The sequence below is a fragment of the Daldinia childiae genome, assembly GCF_008694065.1.
Source record: "Daldinia childiae strain JS-1345 chromosome Unknown Scaffold2, whole genome shotgun sequence".
NCBI lineage: Eukaryota > Fungi > Ascomycota > Sordariomycetes > Xylariales > Hypoxylaceae > Daldinia > Daldinia childiae.
In genome coordinates this window covers 1,136,282-1,156,487 of record NW_022984643.1, presented here as the reverse complement: position 1 = coordinate 1,156,487, position 20,206 = coordinate 1,136,282, and the positions used below count along the sequence as shown (strand labels likewise).

General features: G+C 46.6%; 5 protein-coding genes across 5 annotated transcripts; 3 read left to right on the top strand and 2 right to left on the bottom strand.

The window, feature by feature from the left end:
- Positions 1 to 2,080: 2,080 nt before the first annotated feature.
- On the top strand, positions 2,081 to 3,754 carry GL218_01228 (uncharacterized protein; the record flags this gene model as incomplete). The annotated part of the gene is made up of 2 exons (XM_033577687.1): positions 2,081 to 2,402; positions 2,466 to 3,754. 2 exons carry the CDS (start codon positions 2,081 to 2,083, stop codon positions 3,752 to 3,754), a joined length of 1,611 nt encoding a protein of 536 aa, XP_033438336.1.
- Positions 3,755 to 6,968: 3,214 nt separating this feature from the next.
- GL218_01227 (uncharacterized protein) lies at positions 6,969 to 7,545 on the top strand (the record flags this gene model as incomplete). Its single annotated transcript, XM_033577686.1, has 2 exons — positions 6,969 to 7,287; positions 7,355 to 7,545. The coding sequence occupies 2 exons, from the start codon at positions 6,969 to 6,971 to the stop codon at positions 7,543 to 7,545; spliced, it is 510 nt and encodes a 169-aa protein (XP_033438337.1).
- Positions 7,546 to 8,878: 1,333 nt separating this feature from the next.
- GL218_01226 (H(+)/Cl(-) exchange transporter 3) lies at positions 8,879 to 11,724 on the bottom strand (the record flags this gene model as incomplete). The annotated part of the gene is made up of 4 exons (XM_033577685.1): positions 8,879 to 10,485; positions 10,538 to 10,652; positions 10,702 to 10,854; positions 10,906 to 11,724. The coding sequence occupies 4 exons, from the start codon at positions 11,722 to 11,724 to the stop codon at positions 8,879 to 8,881; spliced, it is 2,694 nt and encodes an 897-aa protein (XP_033438338.1).
- A 488-nt stretch (positions 11,725 to 12,212) lies between these two features.
- On the top strand, positions 12,213 to 14,312 carry GL218_01225 (putative duf1941 family protein; the record flags this gene model as incomplete). Its single annotated transcript, XM_033577684.1, has 3 exons — positions 12,213 to 12,622; positions 12,675 to 12,996; positions 13,050 to 14,312. The coding sequence occupies 3 exons, from the start codon at positions 12,213 to 12,215 to the stop codon at positions 14,310 to 14,312; spliced, it is 1,995 nt and encodes a 664-aa protein (XP_033438339.1).
- Positions 14,313 to 15,412: 1,100 nt separating this feature from the next.
- On the bottom strand, positions 15,413 to 17,528 carry GL218_01224 (N amino acid transport system protein; the record flags this gene model as incomplete). The annotated part of the gene is made up of 9 exons (XM_033577683.1): positions 15,413 to 15,687; positions 15,745 to 15,801; positions 15,856 to 16,211; positions 16,263 to 16,624; positions 16,681 to 16,822; positions 16,889 to 16,930; positions 16,998 to 17,047; positions 17,175 to 17,210; positions 17,280 to 17,528. 9 exons carry the CDS (start codon positions 17,526 to 17,528, stop codon positions 15,413 to 15,415), a joined length of 1,569 nt encoding a protein of 522 aa, XP_033438340.1.
- Between the last annotated feature and the right edge of the window lie 2,678 nt (positions 17,529 to 20,206).

The window sequence follows — 20,206 nt, the reverse complement described above, 5'->3', positions numbered from 1 at the left end:
GGGATTGCTTTACTGTGCCTTGATAATCTCTTCATATTTAAAGTCAGTGAATGAATGCGTTTTGATAAGAATAACCTATGCTGTGCCCCGAGACGGCTACGGAAAGCGGCTGGTATTAACAACCACATGACCTAAAAATTAGATGCATCTGGCTTATAATCAAAACCACAAGATTCTAGGCTCTAGCAAGAAAAGAAAAACCACAGACGCCCTATTACGCATCGAGGGGCCACGACATAGGATAGCTGCATCTATGCATGAGAGCAAGGCTAGCTAATAAGAGACGTGTGCTACACGGGGCGATAACTAACGACGAAGTTGTTCGGTAAGATAAATACAGACCGCCAGATAGAGTTGAAAAAATATCAGTATCTAATCCGAGAAAATAAAAATAAGGTAAGTCGATGCTAGCGAATACTGAGGTTTCGCCCGGTGCCTTTAAATTAGCATGTCGGAAAAGTTCAAAACCTCACGGAAGGCGATGGAGACTTATAAGTGACTCAGTGTCGCGAGTGTCGTAATTGGAGCTTCTGGTCACGGGATAATCAACCTACTAGAAATTTGTGGTCTTAAGAAGTTGCTATTATGCGAACCTAGGGCCGGATTTGTCTATGAATCGTTTAGTGGTGAAACGATAGCATATTCGTGGACCACTCTGGTAGCTGTAGTAGGAACTTTGTGATTTTGGTTGAAGATATGAGATGCGTGTTAATTCGAGGAACATAGCAGTCTTCAGTCTCGAGCTTTACTTCTGGTAAGGTAGGCCTCTCTTATAATACTACGGTAGACTAATTAAACGTCTCGCACTGAGACATATAGACAGGCGCGTGCTGCGGTAAACCAACTCGGTAGTGGAAGGACAGACTTCCAACAGTTCGGTAGCTGGTAGCTGGTAGTTGGTATCTAGAGACATTACCTCGTAGCAGATTACGAATCCGGTCTCGCACGACGAAATCACGATAATATCATACAGACACCATGCCCTAGACCATGGCCTCGCTGAAGCAAGGTGAATGAATCACCGCTGGTACCGCCCACAGCAACGATATACAACGTGCGGCCACGCATCATAATAAGACAAATCCCACGAGCTCGCGTATTAGATCTATGCGCCACAGACACATGGGATAGGTAGGTAGGGTAGGTAGCTTGTCCGCGAACGCTTTGCCGAAAGGTCTCGGACCAATTTCCTCGCTGGCCGAAGGTGACCGTGATATTCGGGTCTTAACTCGAGACATCGCTGATTACATGCCTTCCGTTCCCGAAACTTTATCTTACGGGAAAGGGGGAGGCGAAATGCGGTAGCAAACTTCGTTTCTCGAGTGTCTACTCTTGAATCTCCCTTTTCTCTCCCCCAAATTCCCCTCTCATATAGTTTCATCCGCATGGGAGGAGGTACGGTACGTGCGCACATGCGTAGCACCATGGGAGACGAGACAACGTTTCGTTCACTCTGCCTTCTTTGCCAAGAAATGTATAGAGGATGTCATTTAAACACTTACGATATTACTAGGTGCTTAGATTTCTAAGACGAACGGGAATCCAGAAAGGCGGATAAGGTAGCTCCTGTGCAGAGGATCCCCTGTATGCCAGGTACTCGCCCAGTTCGTGATACTAGCACGATATGGTTGCACCAAGTGGTGGAGTAAACTCAAGAGAGGAAAGGGGAGAGAGGGAGAAGTGTACATCATTCCCGCCGTATGGCCTAGTACAGAGGAGCAAGAGGCAAAAAAGGGAATATTGCGTAGTATCGGCAGTTGAGAGAGTTAGATAGTCGCGTGCTACAGAGATCTCTCGACCACGCTTTCACATAAGTCTCAGCTCTTTCCGAGACCGTCTGTCAAGACTTAATGCGTGGGCGGAGTCCGACAAGACCTTACCATACGAATCGACTTGATAGCCCTCACCAGTGTCTAAACATAGGGACGTATATTCAGGACCGGGTGTAGGTCTTCCATGGATCGTGTGTATATAAGTATGAACCTTTGGACTCGTCCTTGCTAGCCTAGTATCCGATAATCAGACGGCAAGCCCCATTATCACAGTCAGCCATCGCCGATATCTAGGGTAGAAAGGCCTCATGGATTCGAATGTGTTACCGGAAGCTCCTGGGTGTTATACGGACGAGCACGCATCCTTAGGATACAACAGGACGGACAATTTCGAAGACACAGTCCGGAGGGACAGTGTACCAGCATCACCGATCCACGACGCAGATGGCAAAAGTTTATCGCCCGGTCTGGGAAAGGATGATTGCCAAAACCAGTCAAGCCTTGACAGCGACTTAGAGAAGAAGGGGAGCAAAGGGCATCCAAGGGCACATATCTTCCTTGGCAAACCTATGTCCGTTATTCATGAACTGGCCTTCTTCGTCGTTGTGTCAACGGCCAATTTCACACCTCGTAAGGGCTCTCCGAATTGCGTTCTCTAAGTTATTCGTGAACCATCTGACTGAAACTAAATAGATTCCGGATTTCATCAAGCTCTCTGCATCCTTCGCCTTATAGGTTCTGATCTAGGCGCCACGAGCCCAGGGCAACTCGTGTGGCTTATTGCTGGATATGGCTTAACGGGGACGTTCATTCTCCTAGCGGGCCGCCTTGGGGACGTCTATGGTCATAAGCTCATATTTCTTGTCGGCAATATGTGGTTTGCGCTGTTCTCGCTTGTCGCCGGCTTATCCATCTACGCACCTCGACCTTATGCTGCTTTTCTTTTTGCGCGTATCATGCAAGGTCTCGGCCCGGCACTAATAGTCCCAAACGCCGTGGCACTATTAGGCGTCACTTATGTACCTGGGCAACGAAAGGCTATGTTATTCGCTATCTTTGGGGCCATGGCTCCAGCTTCTGCTATCATCTCACCGGCATTTACAAGCCTGCTAGCACTAGCGTGGTGGCCATATGCATTTTTTGGCTTATCCCTTCTATTAATATTCACTACTATCGCCGGTGCACTTTTGATACCAAGTGAGTTGTCCCCGGAAAAGAGTAGAATATCGCCAGGGGGGTTAAAGGCATTATGTGCTGAGCTGGATGTCCCCGGTGCTCTGACGGGGGTTAGTGGTCTTATTCTCATCAGCGTTTCTTGGAACCAAGCATCCGTCAAGGGCTGGCAGAACCCATGTGTTCCCGGGCTTCTGATAGCAGGAGCTCTGCTATGCGTGGGTTTTATCTTTGTCGAGAAGTACGCCAGTAAACCTTTGATACCACTCGAGGCTGTCAACTCGGGAGTATTTTTTGTCCTTGGCGCTGTCTTTTGTGGCTGGGGTTGCTTTGGGATTTATATCTATTATATTTGGGGGTTTTACGAGGTGTTGCGAGGCGCGCCGCCTCTCCTGGCCACGGCAATGCACAGTCCGATTTTGGTCAGTGGTATTGCAGCAGCTATTACTACGGGTATGATCATCCACCGTGTAGGACCAGCGGTCGTGATGGCCCTCGCACTATTAGCTTTTACCATTGGTACTACCCTCATCGCAACAGCCCCTATTAACCAGACGTATTGGACACAAACTTTCCTCTGCAATGTGATTATCACCTGGGGAATGGATTTGAGCTTTCCAGCGGCGACACTTATGCTTTCGGATTTGGTATCCAGCGAGCACCAAGGCATTGCAGCCAGCTTAGTTACTACAGTGGTGAACTATAGTGGTGCGCTTGCATTGGGCGTTGCTGGAACCGTTGAGCTTCACGTGAATAATGGCGGAGTGACTGCCGAGGACATTCTGAAGGGATATAGGGGAGCTTGGTAGTGAGTAACTCGGAGTCGTTTCGTTCCCCCCTTTTCAGTTTTGAGAGATTGAGACTCCTTGATCAGTCTGATTCGAAACTATTGTTTTTGAGATATAGTTTGAACTACTATACCTACTTCAAGCAGTTACTAATTCTCATTAAATAACAGCGTGGCCATTGGATTGGGTGTAGTTGGCCTTGTCCTGTGCTTGATCTTTGCTTGGAAATTCTCGAACCGCCAGAAGAAGACGACTCGAAGTTAATGAGAAGCGCCACCATTACTTTGGGAATCGGTTTATAAGATGGGGATGCTATTTCTCGAAATATGCTCCGACTGACCTGAGGGCATTCACTCGTTAAATTACTTATATTTCATTAGTAATTTAATGGCGTGAGGGACATCCTGACGATTCAAGGTAATCGGAAATAAAACCTATTAGTATTAGTACGAATAGTTTGTCTTCCAACCGCTAATGGATGCTGTTCGCATTTCAAGCGAGGGAAGTGGCACATACGGGACGGTGCGGAAGAGTAAGTAGAATGACCCAGCATGTATCTACCTACTCGGTGACCAAGACGATGGCAGGACATTCATCTGAATGATCACGAAGTTTTCTACTATTGTACAATTAAAAAGTATTCACTCACATCTACTTCGTACCTCGGTGTGGGCCGTCCTCCGCCCGAGCATAGTAAAAGCCGATGTCTGCTGTCCGCTGTCTCGGGAAGCCGTGCTATTTGCTATTAGCTCCTGAGGTACGGATGTCGAGAACGGGTGTAGCGTGACCAACGCGCAGATGTAGATATATATCACATATTTAACCACTGTGGCCAGCAATACCTCCGTGCATAGACAAATTTTAATGAGCTGCAAAACTCAAATAAGCTTATGATAAGCGAAGGTCAGTCAGTCTAGATGTAGTCAGCTATGCCGTACCATGTCTCATGGCAGATTTAGACACATCCCTACGATGAGGCGTTTAGATAGTACCAACTATGCTCGTCATATATTGATCCTCTCACAGAAATCCCTAAATGGTAACGTTGAAAATACCATTGAAAGTAAAGAGAGTGTAGTCAATCCTTTTCCGAAGCGTTGAAATGCCGCCAGCCAAACTCTTAACACAGAATCTAATTATGTAATGCGAAACTACTTACTATAGAGCCAACCTAGTATTTCTTGTATACTACAGTTTCGAAAGGAGAAAAGGGAAAAAAACGGATGTCGTAAATATCTGATAGGCATGACAGGGGTAGCTTCATGGATGTGCAGATTACCTGTAGGTAGGATTCAGCCGTACCTGAGCTGTAAGCGCACGGGTTGTAAGGATGTACACATATACATACATTAAGTTGGTTAAGGTACCTACGTACCTACGTATTTTAAACCGTGCATGCTACCCGCTCTTTCCATCTTATAGAACTACATACATTTACATTAGTAATGTTATTTAAACTCTACAAGTGTAGATTCATTTGGGGGAGGAACGAACGGTGTCCCAGGTGGCCCCAATTGATTGTCCGACAGGTTGTTACCACCACACGGAGTATGGATATGCAGTTGTGGATGCATGATCGTACCCGGCCGGGAATCAGTTAAATAGTTTAAGTAGTCACGTAGCCACCTGTGCAAAAACCTCACCTCACCTCATCTTCGTACCGAGTTTTCCTACGAATGCTTACATTCTTTTCTTCTTCTTCTTCTTCTACCAAACTCCAAACTGAGCGAAGAAAGAAAAAGAAAAAAGAAAGGTCAGCAGAAAAATCACGAATCTTCTACCCGGCAACTCCATTCGCATCTATCAACGAATCGAATATAGCATGTTCGAGCAGCGAGGTGTGGGAATAACTTAGTCGAGGAAAGAAGCATTGAGATTTGTCTTCTACCAATTTACCGAGATAGCCAGGTAATTTGCTGTTATTGTAATCACCTGGCAGCCTGACGATTGCGCATCCCGGGAAGCGGCTACCACCAGGTCCGTGAATACCTTGAATACCCGTACCAGCCGTACCTACTTTGGCGCAGGCCTCAAGTGCAACCGGGAAGAACGACGTTTTTATCGCCGATAACAAATTGCCACCGGCTGTACCAAAGGACAATCACGCGAAAAAAAAAGGCACTTAAGCTCAAGTTTGCTATTATTGTTGTTGCGCTCCTCAACCCACAGACCTAGACGGAAATCAACCGTCCAACCTTTTTTTTAGTCACTTCGCATTTTCCCTTCAACATTCCTCAGCCGCAAAAAAGAAAAAGAAAAGGGAAATAATGGCATACAGAGGTATTATCCCACTTTATTAGCATCTTTTTTCTTCTTCTTAAAACAGTGTCTTTTAAACTTCTCACGTATTGTACTTTTAAACCTCACACCTGCAAGTACTTCACCCCCCCTACCCCCCCTTCAAACTGAACTTCACATAATTCATAATCAAATCTCGCACTGTTAAGAAAAAGGAGGCTAAAACTTGGTTACGTGCGACCTAATAGTACCACAACCCGATCTAGATCCCGCGCAAACCGCATTTGCCAACGCTGACGACTTCTCCGACTACGGTATCTTTAATCGTCCAGTTCCTTTCGGACAACCACCCACTCCAGCGAATTCAACCTCTTTTAACTCGAATCAGCAGGGCTATTCGAGTTACCAGTTACCCTCTCTGCCCTCTTTACTGAACCAGCACCAATTCTCCGGCGGTTTTGATTCCTTCCAGCAAGTCGATTCTTACGTACCTCGTCTTTCATCTCACGACCACAACACGTCGTCGCCCACCAACCATTACAGTCAGGGTCAAGGAAGACATTGTCGGACTTCTACTAGGCCAGAATTTGCATTTCCCGGAGTCGATTCGAGTCTACGGCGGTTGCCTCGTTCAGCATTTAATTTCCACCCCGAAACCCACCCCGGTGTTGCCCCACCACGAGCCCAGGGACAGAGATCCCCATCGTCTAACACTCACGACGTTCACACGCAACTTCCTCGCCCATACGGTGACGACTACTACCTTGCTGCTTTAGCCGACGGCGGTTTTTCATCGCCATCGCTTCCTCCCATCAACAGTAGCCCTCTCGCGCCTACTCGATCACACTTTTCCCACCTACCTAAACCTCTTGAGGTCGGAGAAGCAATGCCAACAACTGGTCCTCGTTGCCGAAGTAACAAAGGACACCTTGTCGATCTGACTAAGGAGGAGCCGGATTTCGATTCTATCTCGGGAGTCGACCCTACAACACCTGCCATGCCTTCCAGAAAGCGAGCCGCCGTCGGCGCAAATAGCGATTCGGCTTCCAAGAGACGGCGAACATCTCAATCTTCTCTCCAGAATTCCGGCCGATCAACAAGATTAAAATGGAAGCCAAATGACCAAAATCCGTTTGTCGATGATGGCTGCAGTGGACCCGCCAACGACGACGGTCATGAAACTATTGATCTATCTAATGCTGCTGAAGTCCCACCGGAGTTCATGGCTCCCAAGGCTGACAACCGCATTAAGATTGGTAAATTTCAGTGTGTCATTTGCATGGATGACACTTCTTTCTTGACTGTCACGCACTGCGGTATGTTGGAACTAGACCCTTTACTTAATTATTGCTACAATTTTGTTACTAACATATATATTATTAGGTCACCTATTCTGTTCCGAATGTCTGCATTCTGCACTTCATATCGATAACATGAAGAAGACCTGCCCCGTCTGCCGAACGAAAGTCGACCCGAAGGAAAAGAAGGGTAAAAACCAAAAATCATACTATCATCTCGAACTAAAGATCATGACCGCCAACAAGAAGGGAAAGCGACCAGCTGTTTCTTCATGACGTAGTTGAGCGTATGACAGGAAGATGTTATTTTACCGTCCGACTGACGTGGTGCAGACGCAGCTCAGACAAGAAGTGGGACGAATCAGAGCTAGGCAGGGTAGTCTTCTATGGGACGACAGCACATCTTGAGATTTCAGCCTCGCGCACGATTTTGAGAGAGGTGTTCTAGTATATTATTGAGCAGCTTCCTAAGAGGAGGGGTTTCTTTTTGTTTTTTTGCCGGCCCAAGCGGGAACGGACATGGCACATACGGACAGGTACGCGGCGGGTACAAGGCGGGCGTGAATTTCTGCATGGTAGGGGAGTTGGGATTCATACATCCACGGCATGATACCCCATCATTTTCTCGTCTCAAACCGGGCTGGGATATGACTTGCCTTCTTTTGCATCTAGCTGAGATCCTGGTAACAGGAATAGCAATAATATTACGATAGAGAGCAAGCAAGCATATCACATAGGATCGATAAGAGACCGATGTTTTTTTTTTTTCAGCATGGTCCAGCTCTAATACGAATGGATTATTATCATTGTTACCTATTACGATATACCTACATGCAAGTGGTAGCATCTCGTAATTATAAGGGTGGTATAATAGAAAGCATATGCCCTCAGTTCACGCTTGAATTTTGATAGTACCTAATTACTCGATAGGTAATCCCGTGAATATTTCCAATAGCCACACTCCCTCCACGTACCTGACCTAACACATCGGCATACAGGTTACCCAGCACGTAAGCCCTTCCAACACATACCTACATATTATATTAACTATACCCGCCGCGTGCTACTTCGCATTTTCATACCCTCGCTACAAGGCGGCCTATCACGAGCCGAGGTTTATCTCGCTTCTCTTACGGTATAGGTATAGCAGCCAGTCCTATAATAAAACAAAGTATCTTATCGTATCTTATATCATTTTACTAGTTATATGTATTCGGTACGTATCACACCACTAAAATAACCCTAGAGCCTCATTGCTTTTTTTTTCTTTTTCTTTCTTGGGGAAAGGGGAAGAAAACAACAAACAAGCAAGCATCCCGTAAGGGTGGGCCACCAATCGTGCCGTTTCTGTACTCATCTGTATGTTTTCCCCTTTCGTCTGATTGGCCCGTATGACCGGCGAACGGAGCGGGTGTGAGTTTAGGAGAGCGTGCGGATGCTGATATTATTATATTTCATACATATCAACACACCCTCGGCCTTGCAAGGAAATTTCTAGTAGAATCAAGATATTTCATAATATTAACCCGCCTATTATATCACGCGCCTTCCCGTATCGTCCTATACCTAGGTACCTAAGGTAAACATAACACCAAGCTCAGTAACAAATCTATAGGATCCCACTTCTATCATCATCCGCAGGCGAATCTAGCAAGCCATCATCAGGATCCAATAAACCGCCCCGTTCCCCCGCCGCGCCAGGCACCCCGTCATCATCATCTCCGCTTCCGCGCCCTCCCTGGCCAACCCTCCCGGTGCTCCGCCCCTCCTCGGCGCCGTTTAGTACATACCAGCAGTCCTTCTTGGTGAGCAGGCCTTGCAGGATGCCGCGGTCGCTGAATAGCACATAGCGCACTCCCAGCTTCTGGAAGTACGCGACGGCGAGGTGTAGGGTGCTGCGGCTGGGCAGCGTCAGGGGCGTCTGGTCCATCCAGGGGCGCAAGTCTAGCGTAGTGTGTGGGTCTGCGAGCGGCTGGTGTGAGAAGAATGCCTCTGTCTCGGGGGGTAGGCTGCGCGGAGGTTGCGTGCTAGCTGCCAGGTTGTACGCGAGCTCGGCGCGACTGATATAGCCGAGCAGGACGGCGTCGCGCGGATCACTTACCACGGGGAACCCTCGGTAGTCGCATGACTCGAGTACTCCGCGTAGGCTGGCGATGGTGTGGCCCGTCGCGGTTAGCACGACTAAGTCCTCAATGCGCGTCATGATTTGCGACGCCGGAATATCTGGCACGTGCTGTGCGCCACTACCGTCGTCGCCCGAGTCCAGGAAAGGGTATTCGTTGAAGTGAATCCAGCTCTCGTAGATGCCACGCCGCGAGAATGCGTCGCCCACCCACTTAGATAGCATCACGGCCACCATAATCGGGAGCACGTATGTCAGCGCACCTGTCAGCTCGAACATGATGACAACGATGGAGACGGTCATGCGTGTGACGCCCGCGAGCGTAGCAGCTGCGCCGATCATGGCATATACGCCCGGCGTCACGCAGGGTCTACCAGGATCACAATTACTAAAGGCGAAGAAGTCGGGATGGTTGCGCTGCCAAATCTCCATGACGATGCCGACTGCCCGGCCTGAAAGAGCCCCAATAGCCATAGAAGGCAGAATGATACCAGCGGGGATCTGTAGTCCGAAGGTAATAGATGCGAGGAAAAAGCCGAGGACGGCGGCAAATAGTAACAAGATGATAGTGCCGGCCGTCGCAGCGCCCGTCTTACAAAGACCAAATTGGTCATCGAGTACCAACGCGCAATCAGTGAAGAGTGAAGACACGAGCTCTGAGGATTGGGCTCGCATGTAGAAATTAGGGTAATTAATCAGGGCCGTCAAGAGAGCGACGATGACAACTTGTATTAGGGGACCAGGAAGCCATGGTGTCGACTTCTTCCATTGTGCCACACGCATATTAGCCTTGATGAAGAGTCCGCCGTAGAGACCACCAAAAATGCCGAGAAGGGCAAAGGGTATGACCTCGAAGCCGTGCCAACCCGTGCTAAACTTGACTTGGTACAACACAAGCTTACCAGACCGGAAGGGATCGAAGGCCTGTAGCACGACGGCTGCTGTCATGGCGCACACGAAACTCTGCCACATCGTCTTGTCGGGGAAGTAGTAGGACAATTGTTCGAGACTGAACAACACACCCCCAATAGGAGACCCGAACGCAACAGAGATTCCCGATGCCGCAGCGGCAGAGAGAACCTCTCGTTTCCGTGCTGCTTCGGGTTAGCATGCTCTTGTAAAGCCATCACCATTCGTGATACACACCTTCATTGGTATTGATATTGGGGAATAATTTGATGAATAGATTTGCGCAACAACAAGCAACATGTACTAGAGGACCCTCCTTGCCTAACCACATACCCGAAGCGACGGCAAGACACTATCCTCAGTTAGCTTATTTATTCGATGTGTGATATTTTGAGACGTACTAATCCTAGAGACTTGGTGATGAGTGTCCAAGTCCCCAAGAAGCGTCGAATAACGAAACCACCTAGTACTGTCTTTATCTCAGGTATACCACTGTGCTTAGCATAAATCGCGTACTCCTTAACTAGGAATCCAGCACATAAGGCAAATGTCACCTATCAATACATTAGTTACTTATGCTTAGGAATACTTAACGATGAACTCACGGAGAATATTAGGAAAAAGAAGTACTCTATAAACCACTTTCCACCAGTAGACCCTATGCCTAATGCCGCGGCCCAGGGCTTCCATCCAAGGCATTTAGCGCCTTGATCGTAGCCATAACAGCAAAATTGCTTGTTTAGATAGAATGCGCCACCTTCGGGCCCTGAAGTGCAATAACCAGTCTTTATATCACCTAGCCAGTCCGAGGCTACGTCTATGCCTGCTGCCAATCCACCGACAGCAAGTCCCGTCAGAACGAGGATAATCCATGTCTGGCTAGAGTCTAGAAGCTGTTGTATGTATCCAACTATTCCCGTCGCACTTGAGTATAGCACCCTTAGACGTTGTCGCTCTTTTGTGTATTCGAAAATCCAATCAATAGCTGTAAGATCCTCATACCCAACTCTCCGGCCCGGCCCCTCAACATACCAATCAAGTGGCGCTCCCTCTTTCTGACCGTTTGGTGTATTAGAAGTATTATCAAGTCGCTCCGGGTTTAGACCTTCTAGCCTCGTTGGCGTTTCGGTACCGGAATGCGGTGATCGTGGGGATGCCGATCCCAAGCGATTGCCCGTTAATGTGGATAGTAACCGACTCGACTGCGAGAAGACGGATTGCTTTTGTTTCCGCTTGAAGCTCATAGGCTCTGCTAATTCGTGATTCAAGGGGTCATTTCCCAGTACGTCCTCATCATCTCCGTCGAACAAGTAGTCAAGCTCGTCTCTTTCGTCATTGTTGGAAAGCCGCGGTTCGTTTGGTGATCTAGTAGAAGATGACGAGCCTTCTTCCTCGTGTGGATTTATGAAATTCCTGCTTGCCATATCGAAGGCCCGGTGATGCGATCTGCCATAACGCGGTACCTATGTTATCTTACTGAGTCGAAATATGGAGATTGTCTAGGTTTCATGGCTACAAGATCGCATTGCGGCTTTGCGACCAGAAGGTTTAATGGTATGGGTCCGAATTAGCTGTCGCTAACATGCCTAATGCATGTACCTAGACGATAACGATAAGAGCTTAATTGTTACCGACCCCGACCCTCTGTAACTGTGACTTGGGAGTTATCCAAAAATACCACTAATTCTCATTGGCCCTTAAATCATAGTAGAATTCGAAAGAACTTCATTTAACCCAGAAATGATCTATGAGAAAAGAAAAAAAGAAATCAACAATACATGATACATTCTTATTTTTATCAAGGCTAGCGAGTTGAGGTCTTCATCAAATTATTCATCCTCAGATGTCAAGTGAGCATAACACCTAAGAAAAGCCCTGGCTTGAGGTTTTGATACCGTATAAGTGAGATAAGATGGATATTCCAGATGTCTCAAAGCTACAGGTACAAAACAGCGAAGAAGGCGGGTCGAGCGACACTACAACTTCATCTATAGAGAAAATCCAGCAACTCCTCAAGGCCAAAGATGATACCTCCAGATTCGTTGGATTGGCTCTTTTAAAGTCCGTCTTAGACAACTCCCCCGAACTTCAGAGTGAGAAAGAAGTTATAGTTTCATTATGGGACTCTATTTCACCTAAATTCCTAGACAGGCTATTACGCACCGGTTCTCACTCTAGCTCGGAGCAGAAAAGCTCCAAGGACATGCTTGACTTAGCAATCGCTGTCATTCATACATTCGCTGTGCTGTTGCCCGATGAAGCAAAACAAGACACAAAACTACTTGGTAGAATACCAAGATTAGCCAAGGCCGTCCTTTATAGGTAATGAAAGTCACTGTTTACTTACAAGTCGCATACACTAACATAAGGTCAGCTCCAAAGAGACAACCCAGGTAATCATAGAGACATTACTAACTCTTGTTGCCGTACCTGGGGGTGCCAAAAGCTTCGCCGATCTTGATATCGACGACTGGACCCCTTTAATAGAAATCGCCCCAGAACACTCACATGTGCTCACAATATTCATCTGGGCCTGGGAGAGGGGGCCTACCAACTTCGAAGATGAAGTCGCTCGGGAAGCGATGAGGACTAAGATCGACCAAGGAATCCAATCTTTCGTATCCTCCTTTATTGGAACCGACGCTACAAGTCTCCTAGAATTCATATCCCACGTTCTAAGAAATATCAACGAAAATGTATGTTCCCTTATTCCAGTGGAATTTGTGAATAGCTTCTAACCATCATTCAGCTCATCCCTAGAAATCCAAAATGGCTCGGTTCCGTTACCAAGCTCATACGCAACTTAGCAACCAACAGACCAACCGCAGCTAGTCGTTCTGCGTATACAAACTGCGCGGGCGCCTTGCTGCTTATATATCCGGAGTCGACGCCTCAGCTATTATTCCTTGACGAGAAGGACTCCTCAAAGCCGTTCTCGTATCTGTTCATCAATCTCATTCTAGTAGACCTACGCGCAACCCTACCTTCTCTCCTGGAAATGCTCAACGACCCAGAATACCCGCGGATCTCGCAGCGTCTCACATCCGCGCTTGATATTCTGACAGCCTTCATCGGCCAACTTATTTCTTGGATGGAGGAACTGGACAACCCCAAGCCAGACGCAAAACCAGCAGATTCCTGGCTCAAGATGCCTCCCGATCTGGTCCTCAAGCTTAGTAGCTCGATCGCCGAAACCTTGTCCGTTGTAATGGAGTATCTACGGGACCGCTGGGATGCCTCGGTAGCAGGGGCTCAAGGATTGCACCCGGAGGCACGAGCCAGCAACGCGCATACGGACTTCGGCTCCCATAAGACGCTTGCTTGGGACGCGAAAGACGAGAGCGCAGCTACAGATGCCTTCATACTATCCTCCATACGCGCAATCGCGCTCTGGGTCCGCGACGATGACGGTGACGTTCTAAGGAAAGAGGGCGCTGGGCTGATGGACATGTTTATGGAACTGTACCAAAATAGTGGTTCGAATCCATCCCAACCAAGTGGACTAGATTACAGGCTCCCCGTCCTTGCGGCGCTCGAAGGCGTGCTCCGCACATCGAAGGGAATTAATGCGTTCAACTCGTACGACGGCTGGAAAGTACTTTCAAGTGATATGCTTAAGATCCTTGAAGAGAGCTCGACTTCTACCGCCCTACAGGAAGCGGACATCATTCGCGGTATCCGCATTACTCTCGTCTTGCAGATAGTAGCGGAGAACGAGGGTACGACATCTGAGGACTGGATGGGCGTGGTGACGGCTGTAGCGGCGTACGACGTATCGATTATAGAGGGTAGCTCTAAGGACGAGCCGCTCCTCGACTTTCAAGCAGATGTATTGCAGCTCGTCGCGACATTGCTGTCGAATGCGAATCCGGGCATGAGAAGGCGGTATGTGCATTCAGCCAATGCTATACGGGGGGTTGCGGAACAGTTAAGGGGTAAGACGAACGGAGAGAGTGATACGGCAAAGGAGTTAGAGGATGTGTTGTCTCTACTAGATGGATTGCATGTATAGTTCCATACATTATTCTCTCCAGCTAAAAATAGGTGTAACAGGCTTTTGTGTATTTCGTATGAGAGGAAATCATATAGATATTACAGCACCAAAGTAGGAGGTACGTCCTTATAATTTCGAGTAAACAATATAGGGGTCTACCTCGCATTAAGGATGCCTAACACATAACTCGAAAGAGCGAGCAGATTCCATCATTACGTGCTTCTGAGCAACGAACTTGGATGAGATGTCGAGGTTGGAAAGGTCATGTGTTTAAATCCCATCTAGACTAATGATATTTTTACCTCTACTTTATCCCCCCCCCCCCTTTCTTCTACATTATCTACCTAGGTGGTAGTAAATTCTATCTTATGAAGGAAATAATTTGATATTATAACGCTCTATCAAAAAGGAGACGTATGTAGATAATCCCCTATCACACCGAGTATTCAGTCTAGCCTTGTCTTTTACTATCATTCTAACCACCCGCCACCTTTAAAGAGGTTGATTTATAATTGCCCTTCCCATTGAACCTCTTCACGTCCTTGGAATACATGGGTTGATAGGTCTAACAAATGTTACTTTTTACTAAAGAGAATACACACAAACAGTCTACCGTTGGCTTTACCTGCCTTATTCATTAGGTCATGGGGTCTTTAAAATCTTGAAACTCACCTTAACAATAGTTTTTCCGCCGGTAAATTAACGTGCGCTTCATACAATGCTACATTAGGTAGGTAAGGATAGATACCTGTAGCGAAGTTAGCTCGATTATAAAACGTGTATGCCTAAGAATTGCAACCATGACTGGAAAATGCCAGGGAGTGGCCATCGTTGTAGTTGTATATTATTCTCTTCAAGGCTCCCCAAAATATGCTGGAACCTAGATACCCCCTGCATTCGTACGGATAGCTCTGTAATAATTGTAACCCCTATCCTATTCGAACCGCGAGGTCTTAATTGGGTGACCGCAGCAGTCCAGACATTAATCAAATCACTGTATATACCCATCGCCTTCCAACCCATGATGACATTCCTACTCTCTATCGTCGTTCTCATCCGTATATTCGTCCGTGGGTATCTCCCGTTCTTGAAAAAATTGCAAACATGTAAATGCCTTTTCAAATGCCATTACTCGCGCATTGAAACGCGGTTCCAACTGTACCAAGAGCAAACTCGTCTAAAATTCCCTGGACGCTTGCATATGTTCCAGCCGACAAGAAGAAAATACCTGTCAAGATAATAATAATATTAAGGATACCCTCAAACCACCCGCGGAATGAACGGTCCTTGAGCAATGCGACAGCACCATCGGCTTTCCGCATGCGGAAATAGGCAAGACCCCAGAAAATGAAACCAAAGAATGAATCAAACAACGAGGACATGAGGGCGAGGACTGTATTTTAATAATTAGTTACATTCCTTAGGCTTAGAAACATCATAGGAGACTCACGAGAGTTGAAGAACGGGATAGAGTTAGCGATCACGAAAGCGACAACCCAGGTGGCGACTGAGAAATACAGTTAGCGCAAGGATAGACATTAGGGTTGGTCGGAGATCATACGTAGAATCAAAGCCCAAGTACCCCAACCAATGAGAGTATGTTCATTCTTGTGGTGCGAGTTCTGGAAAATCCGAAAGAAGATGAATCGAGCTGAGACTGAAGCATACAGGACGCCCAAGAATATGATTGTAGGGATCATAAATGAGAAAGCGACCTTCTTGTACAGCGGAATCAAGGACCCAAAAGCTGGCGAGGTCATATACTGGTTGCCTACAAACGCATACGTGACTGCACCAACGACACTAAAGACGATAATCTCGAGAATCGTGCATGCCCATAGAGCCTTAGGGAAGTCTTTCGGCTCACGCATCTCAGCAATGAAACTGGGAAGTGTAATCTGCCCGATGAAGGTATAGCTACATCACTGTCAGTTTTGCGTGCCGTCTAGAGGGAATAGTCTGGTTTACCTAATGTTAAGAAAAGCCCCTAAGCCGGAGACAAAAGTAGTACCTAGGATAGGAACAGCTGTAACAATTGGATTGCCGAAGGGCAGTGCTGCACCAGTAGCAGGGCTGGTAGCCGGCTCTGCATTGAAGCCCGCCGGATGGTCCTGAATACCGGCAAATATTGTAGCAAGAATGACCGAGACGAACGTGAACACCGCCGATGCAGTGCCAAGCTTCGAAAGCATGCTAAAGGTGCGAGGTAGCGACGATAACCAGCAAATAACAGTAACAATGGCGCCGAAAGATACAGTCTGGCAGGATATGCCAGCGTTTGGGCCAACCATAGTATTAAGGTATTTAGCTCCAACGAGGACGTGGAGACCCTGTAAAGGAGTAAGGTTTTTGTAATTCAAATGATGGCGGCGGGTGTCCGGCTTACTTGAATGAAAGTATTGTTTAAGATAAACATGAAAGCTGTGAAATACCAGGCCCATTCTTGGCCCCAGAAGAGCATCTGGCCAATATCACATACATCTCTAACTTCGGGATGTCGAAGACAGAATTCCCATAAGACAATAGAACTATAGTAAAATTATCAGCATAAGTACCTAAGGTACTCAATAATTGCGAAGTTCAGGAAAACTTACGTATATAATACTATAAGAGCTTGAACTACAGTGAGAATAAGCCTGCATTCATACATTAGTAAATTAAGCTTCGACTAGACTGGCAGCGCCGAAGCTAAAGAAAGCTTACCCTGGGACGAGCCCGAGGACGCTGTACGACCACGGAAAACTCATAATTGCCTAGTGGCCTGTTAGTCTCAATAATGTCCATCCTTTGAAAAATAAAGATAGAGCATAGACAAATTGGACATATATCTCATGATTTCCCCAACGCCGAGTGAGAGAATATAAGAATTGAAAAACTCACCAGACATATATATTCGGAGAATAATAATGCGGCCGTCTATGTTAGATGTTAGTAAAATGTATCATTCTTGGTCTTGAATTTGAGCTTATGTTATATAAGACGCACCTTTTGCCAACTACAAGTACGATACTGGATAGCATGACCGGCCTCTTCTTCAAGCTGTTTATTAAGGATTGCATCGCTACTGAGATTACTCGAGGAATCGTGAACATCGTTGCTGATTGGCGCTATCTGAGGAGCGATACGAGGGCCTATCTTAACACTGGGGCCACCAAACCAAGCTGACCATCCAGTGGGTATGGCGGTCTCGTGAGTGTCGTAGGTCAACGGCTCGTCCGAGTATTCTGCCTTCATATTGACAATTTCAAAAATTGGCAGATACTATATAAATTAGAAGAACTAAGCGAATACTTGAGTAGAATGGGATGTGAGCGTGAGTTTAACTAGTCGTCAAATCTTAAACGGTCGCACATGTAACGGGAAGGTATGACGTTATGATGCGGCCGAGAGCAACATGTAGGCACGGAAGCGGAAACATACACCTCGAGCACAAACGAGTTGATGAGACGAGAAAAAACTAGAATCCAAGGAAGCTAGAATTCGAGAAGATGGGGAGTAGAAACAAGGTAAGTTTATAAGTTGTTATTGTTACAGTCGCGACTTATCTTGCTATGTTAAACAGGACGCTACGCCTATGGATTATTCCTGTTAGGTAGGTACGGCCCTTCTGACTAAACTAACTAAAAGTGGTCAAGAAGGTTGACCGAGCAGGGTAATCCTTCGTTACACTGGTTACATAGTATGCTGTAATACTTCTTCCTACGTCGAATATGTAGTACTTTTCGCCGCATTGCTTTCACAGAAGTTCCACTGTTGTTCCTGGTTCCTTCTCAGCTAGTACATAGTAGTATTCGCAACTTAATTTTTTTCTCCCTCCTTAGACGCTACATAAGCTTTTTACGACTTAACGTGACACACCGAATAGGCGTTCCCGAAATAAGCGTACAGGGCAATCTTCCCTCGTGGGGGTTATTATTGGTCCATCTACCCTTCCGCGGAGGTTAAGAGTAGAGGCTTGTTTCTTTATGGAGTAATTAGTGAGTGCGCCTCATTGCCTTCCCTGATAGCCAAGAGAGACTAATCCTGTAGCGGAAATGCGGGCCAATCACGCAACTTCACTCAGCTATGGCGACTACGTAGTGTGCAGTTGCTCCCTGGCTAGCGTCCACCGAATTCTTCAGGCTAGTTTTCTCGGCCTCTGGTACCTCACAATGCTAAGAATATGCTAAGATCATACCTATATGTGATATCATAGGTTCAATGTTCTTTCAATCAAGCAAGGTTAGACCTAATGGCATGATGATCTTAAATTCATTATGCCCTGAGCACGCATATCGTACGCTGTGGGGGTAGCATCGATCACGACCCTAACGGCGAATGGTTTAATATATCCGTCTCGTCTATCATTTGAACCAGCCCGCTGGGTTAGATCTCTCATCGCATGCGTCAATCAATTCTTTAGCCTGGATGGACAAGTTCGCAGGAGCTTCTTGGGTGGCTACTAGGTAAATGTCTTGGGTGATCAAGTGGCACAATCTACAACAAGCTTTTCTCATCTCTTGGATCATGCTGTCAACATACATAGTAGGCGGATATTTATGACATCCCTGACGATAACGAGTCTATGACATGCGATCAAATTATCAGCTCGGTACTCGGCACATTATAAATTCAATAGGTCAGATAAGCCTGTGTGTAAGTAATGCCAATTTGGTTGTCATTTTCTTGGTACATGATCTAGGTATTATGATCTTGGACGACATGCTACCAGCTAAGTGTAGGGCGATAGGTATGAAATATATACCGTATATAATAGTACGCAATCCTATTCAATTATTAGCATTCAGCAAGTTCTATGGAATTTTACTCGGTTGAAGACGTCAAAGACTCTTTCCTAGCGCCCTCTTGCGTGAGAACCCGAACACGAAGAAAACGCCTCGGTAGCTCCAGAGTGGACTCGCATTACCCGATTTAACGTCGAAGATTAAATTTGACTGCCATCATGACGCATTTCTGATCTTGATTCGCTTGCTAGGTGGGAAATGGGTGGTAAAGTGCTATTTTTATCTTTGACCATCCGATACTGATGAAAACATTTACTAGTGCTATTGCTTTCGCCCAGCTACACTTGCGTATGATACTGCATGCAATTGGGCTGGTTGTTGCATAGAAGGAATTCCATTTCGCATCTAAAATATTGCTATGTCGAGACTTATATAATGAGACCGCAACGGCACCATGGTAGCAAAATATAATCGATGGCACGTAGGAACAAAGCGTCGCAAATCCCGGGAAATGTAATCGGCTCGGAGTCAGCACGGCTCCTCGTATGCCGAAACCCGTGTCTTTTGGGTAGAGAAGCTATATCTATATGCTTCAAAGACAGCAGTAGGATATAGACCAATCGATATCAAGAGAAGAGTACTCAGCTATATCTGTAAGCCTCTGATTGGGTCTATGTCGGCCTGTATCCCAGGCAGGTCGAAGGGTTCATCAATGGGTTCATCAAGACATCCAGCTACAGAGCTGCCGCGGCAAACAATTCGGGAGGATATTCCGAATTAGAGATGAGCTGACTGGTCGGCTAGCTTTCGTTCCAGGGGTCCAACTCCTGTCTTCTCCGCAACCTCTAATTTCCCCGCACAAACTTGGCCCGTCAGTTAGGTCTTTTCCTCTTTGAGCTGATCCTGTCTAGTGGCGGCTCCAGTTTGTCTGGTATAAATTCATACCAATAAAGCGACATCGGCTCTAAATTAAATGTTTTTGAGTATATTCTTAGAGACATATTTTTTATTTATTTGAGTCACTAAATAATATTATACGTTTGTATTGCTAATTCTTATATTAGGATTTGAGGCTCAAGAGCCTCGGGAGCCAAGGCCGAATTCGCGCGATGGTCTGCTGCGTTTGGAGATCGTCAACAGCTGAGTCCGACTCTACATAATAGTCAGCCGCCGTCAGCGGCGCGACTC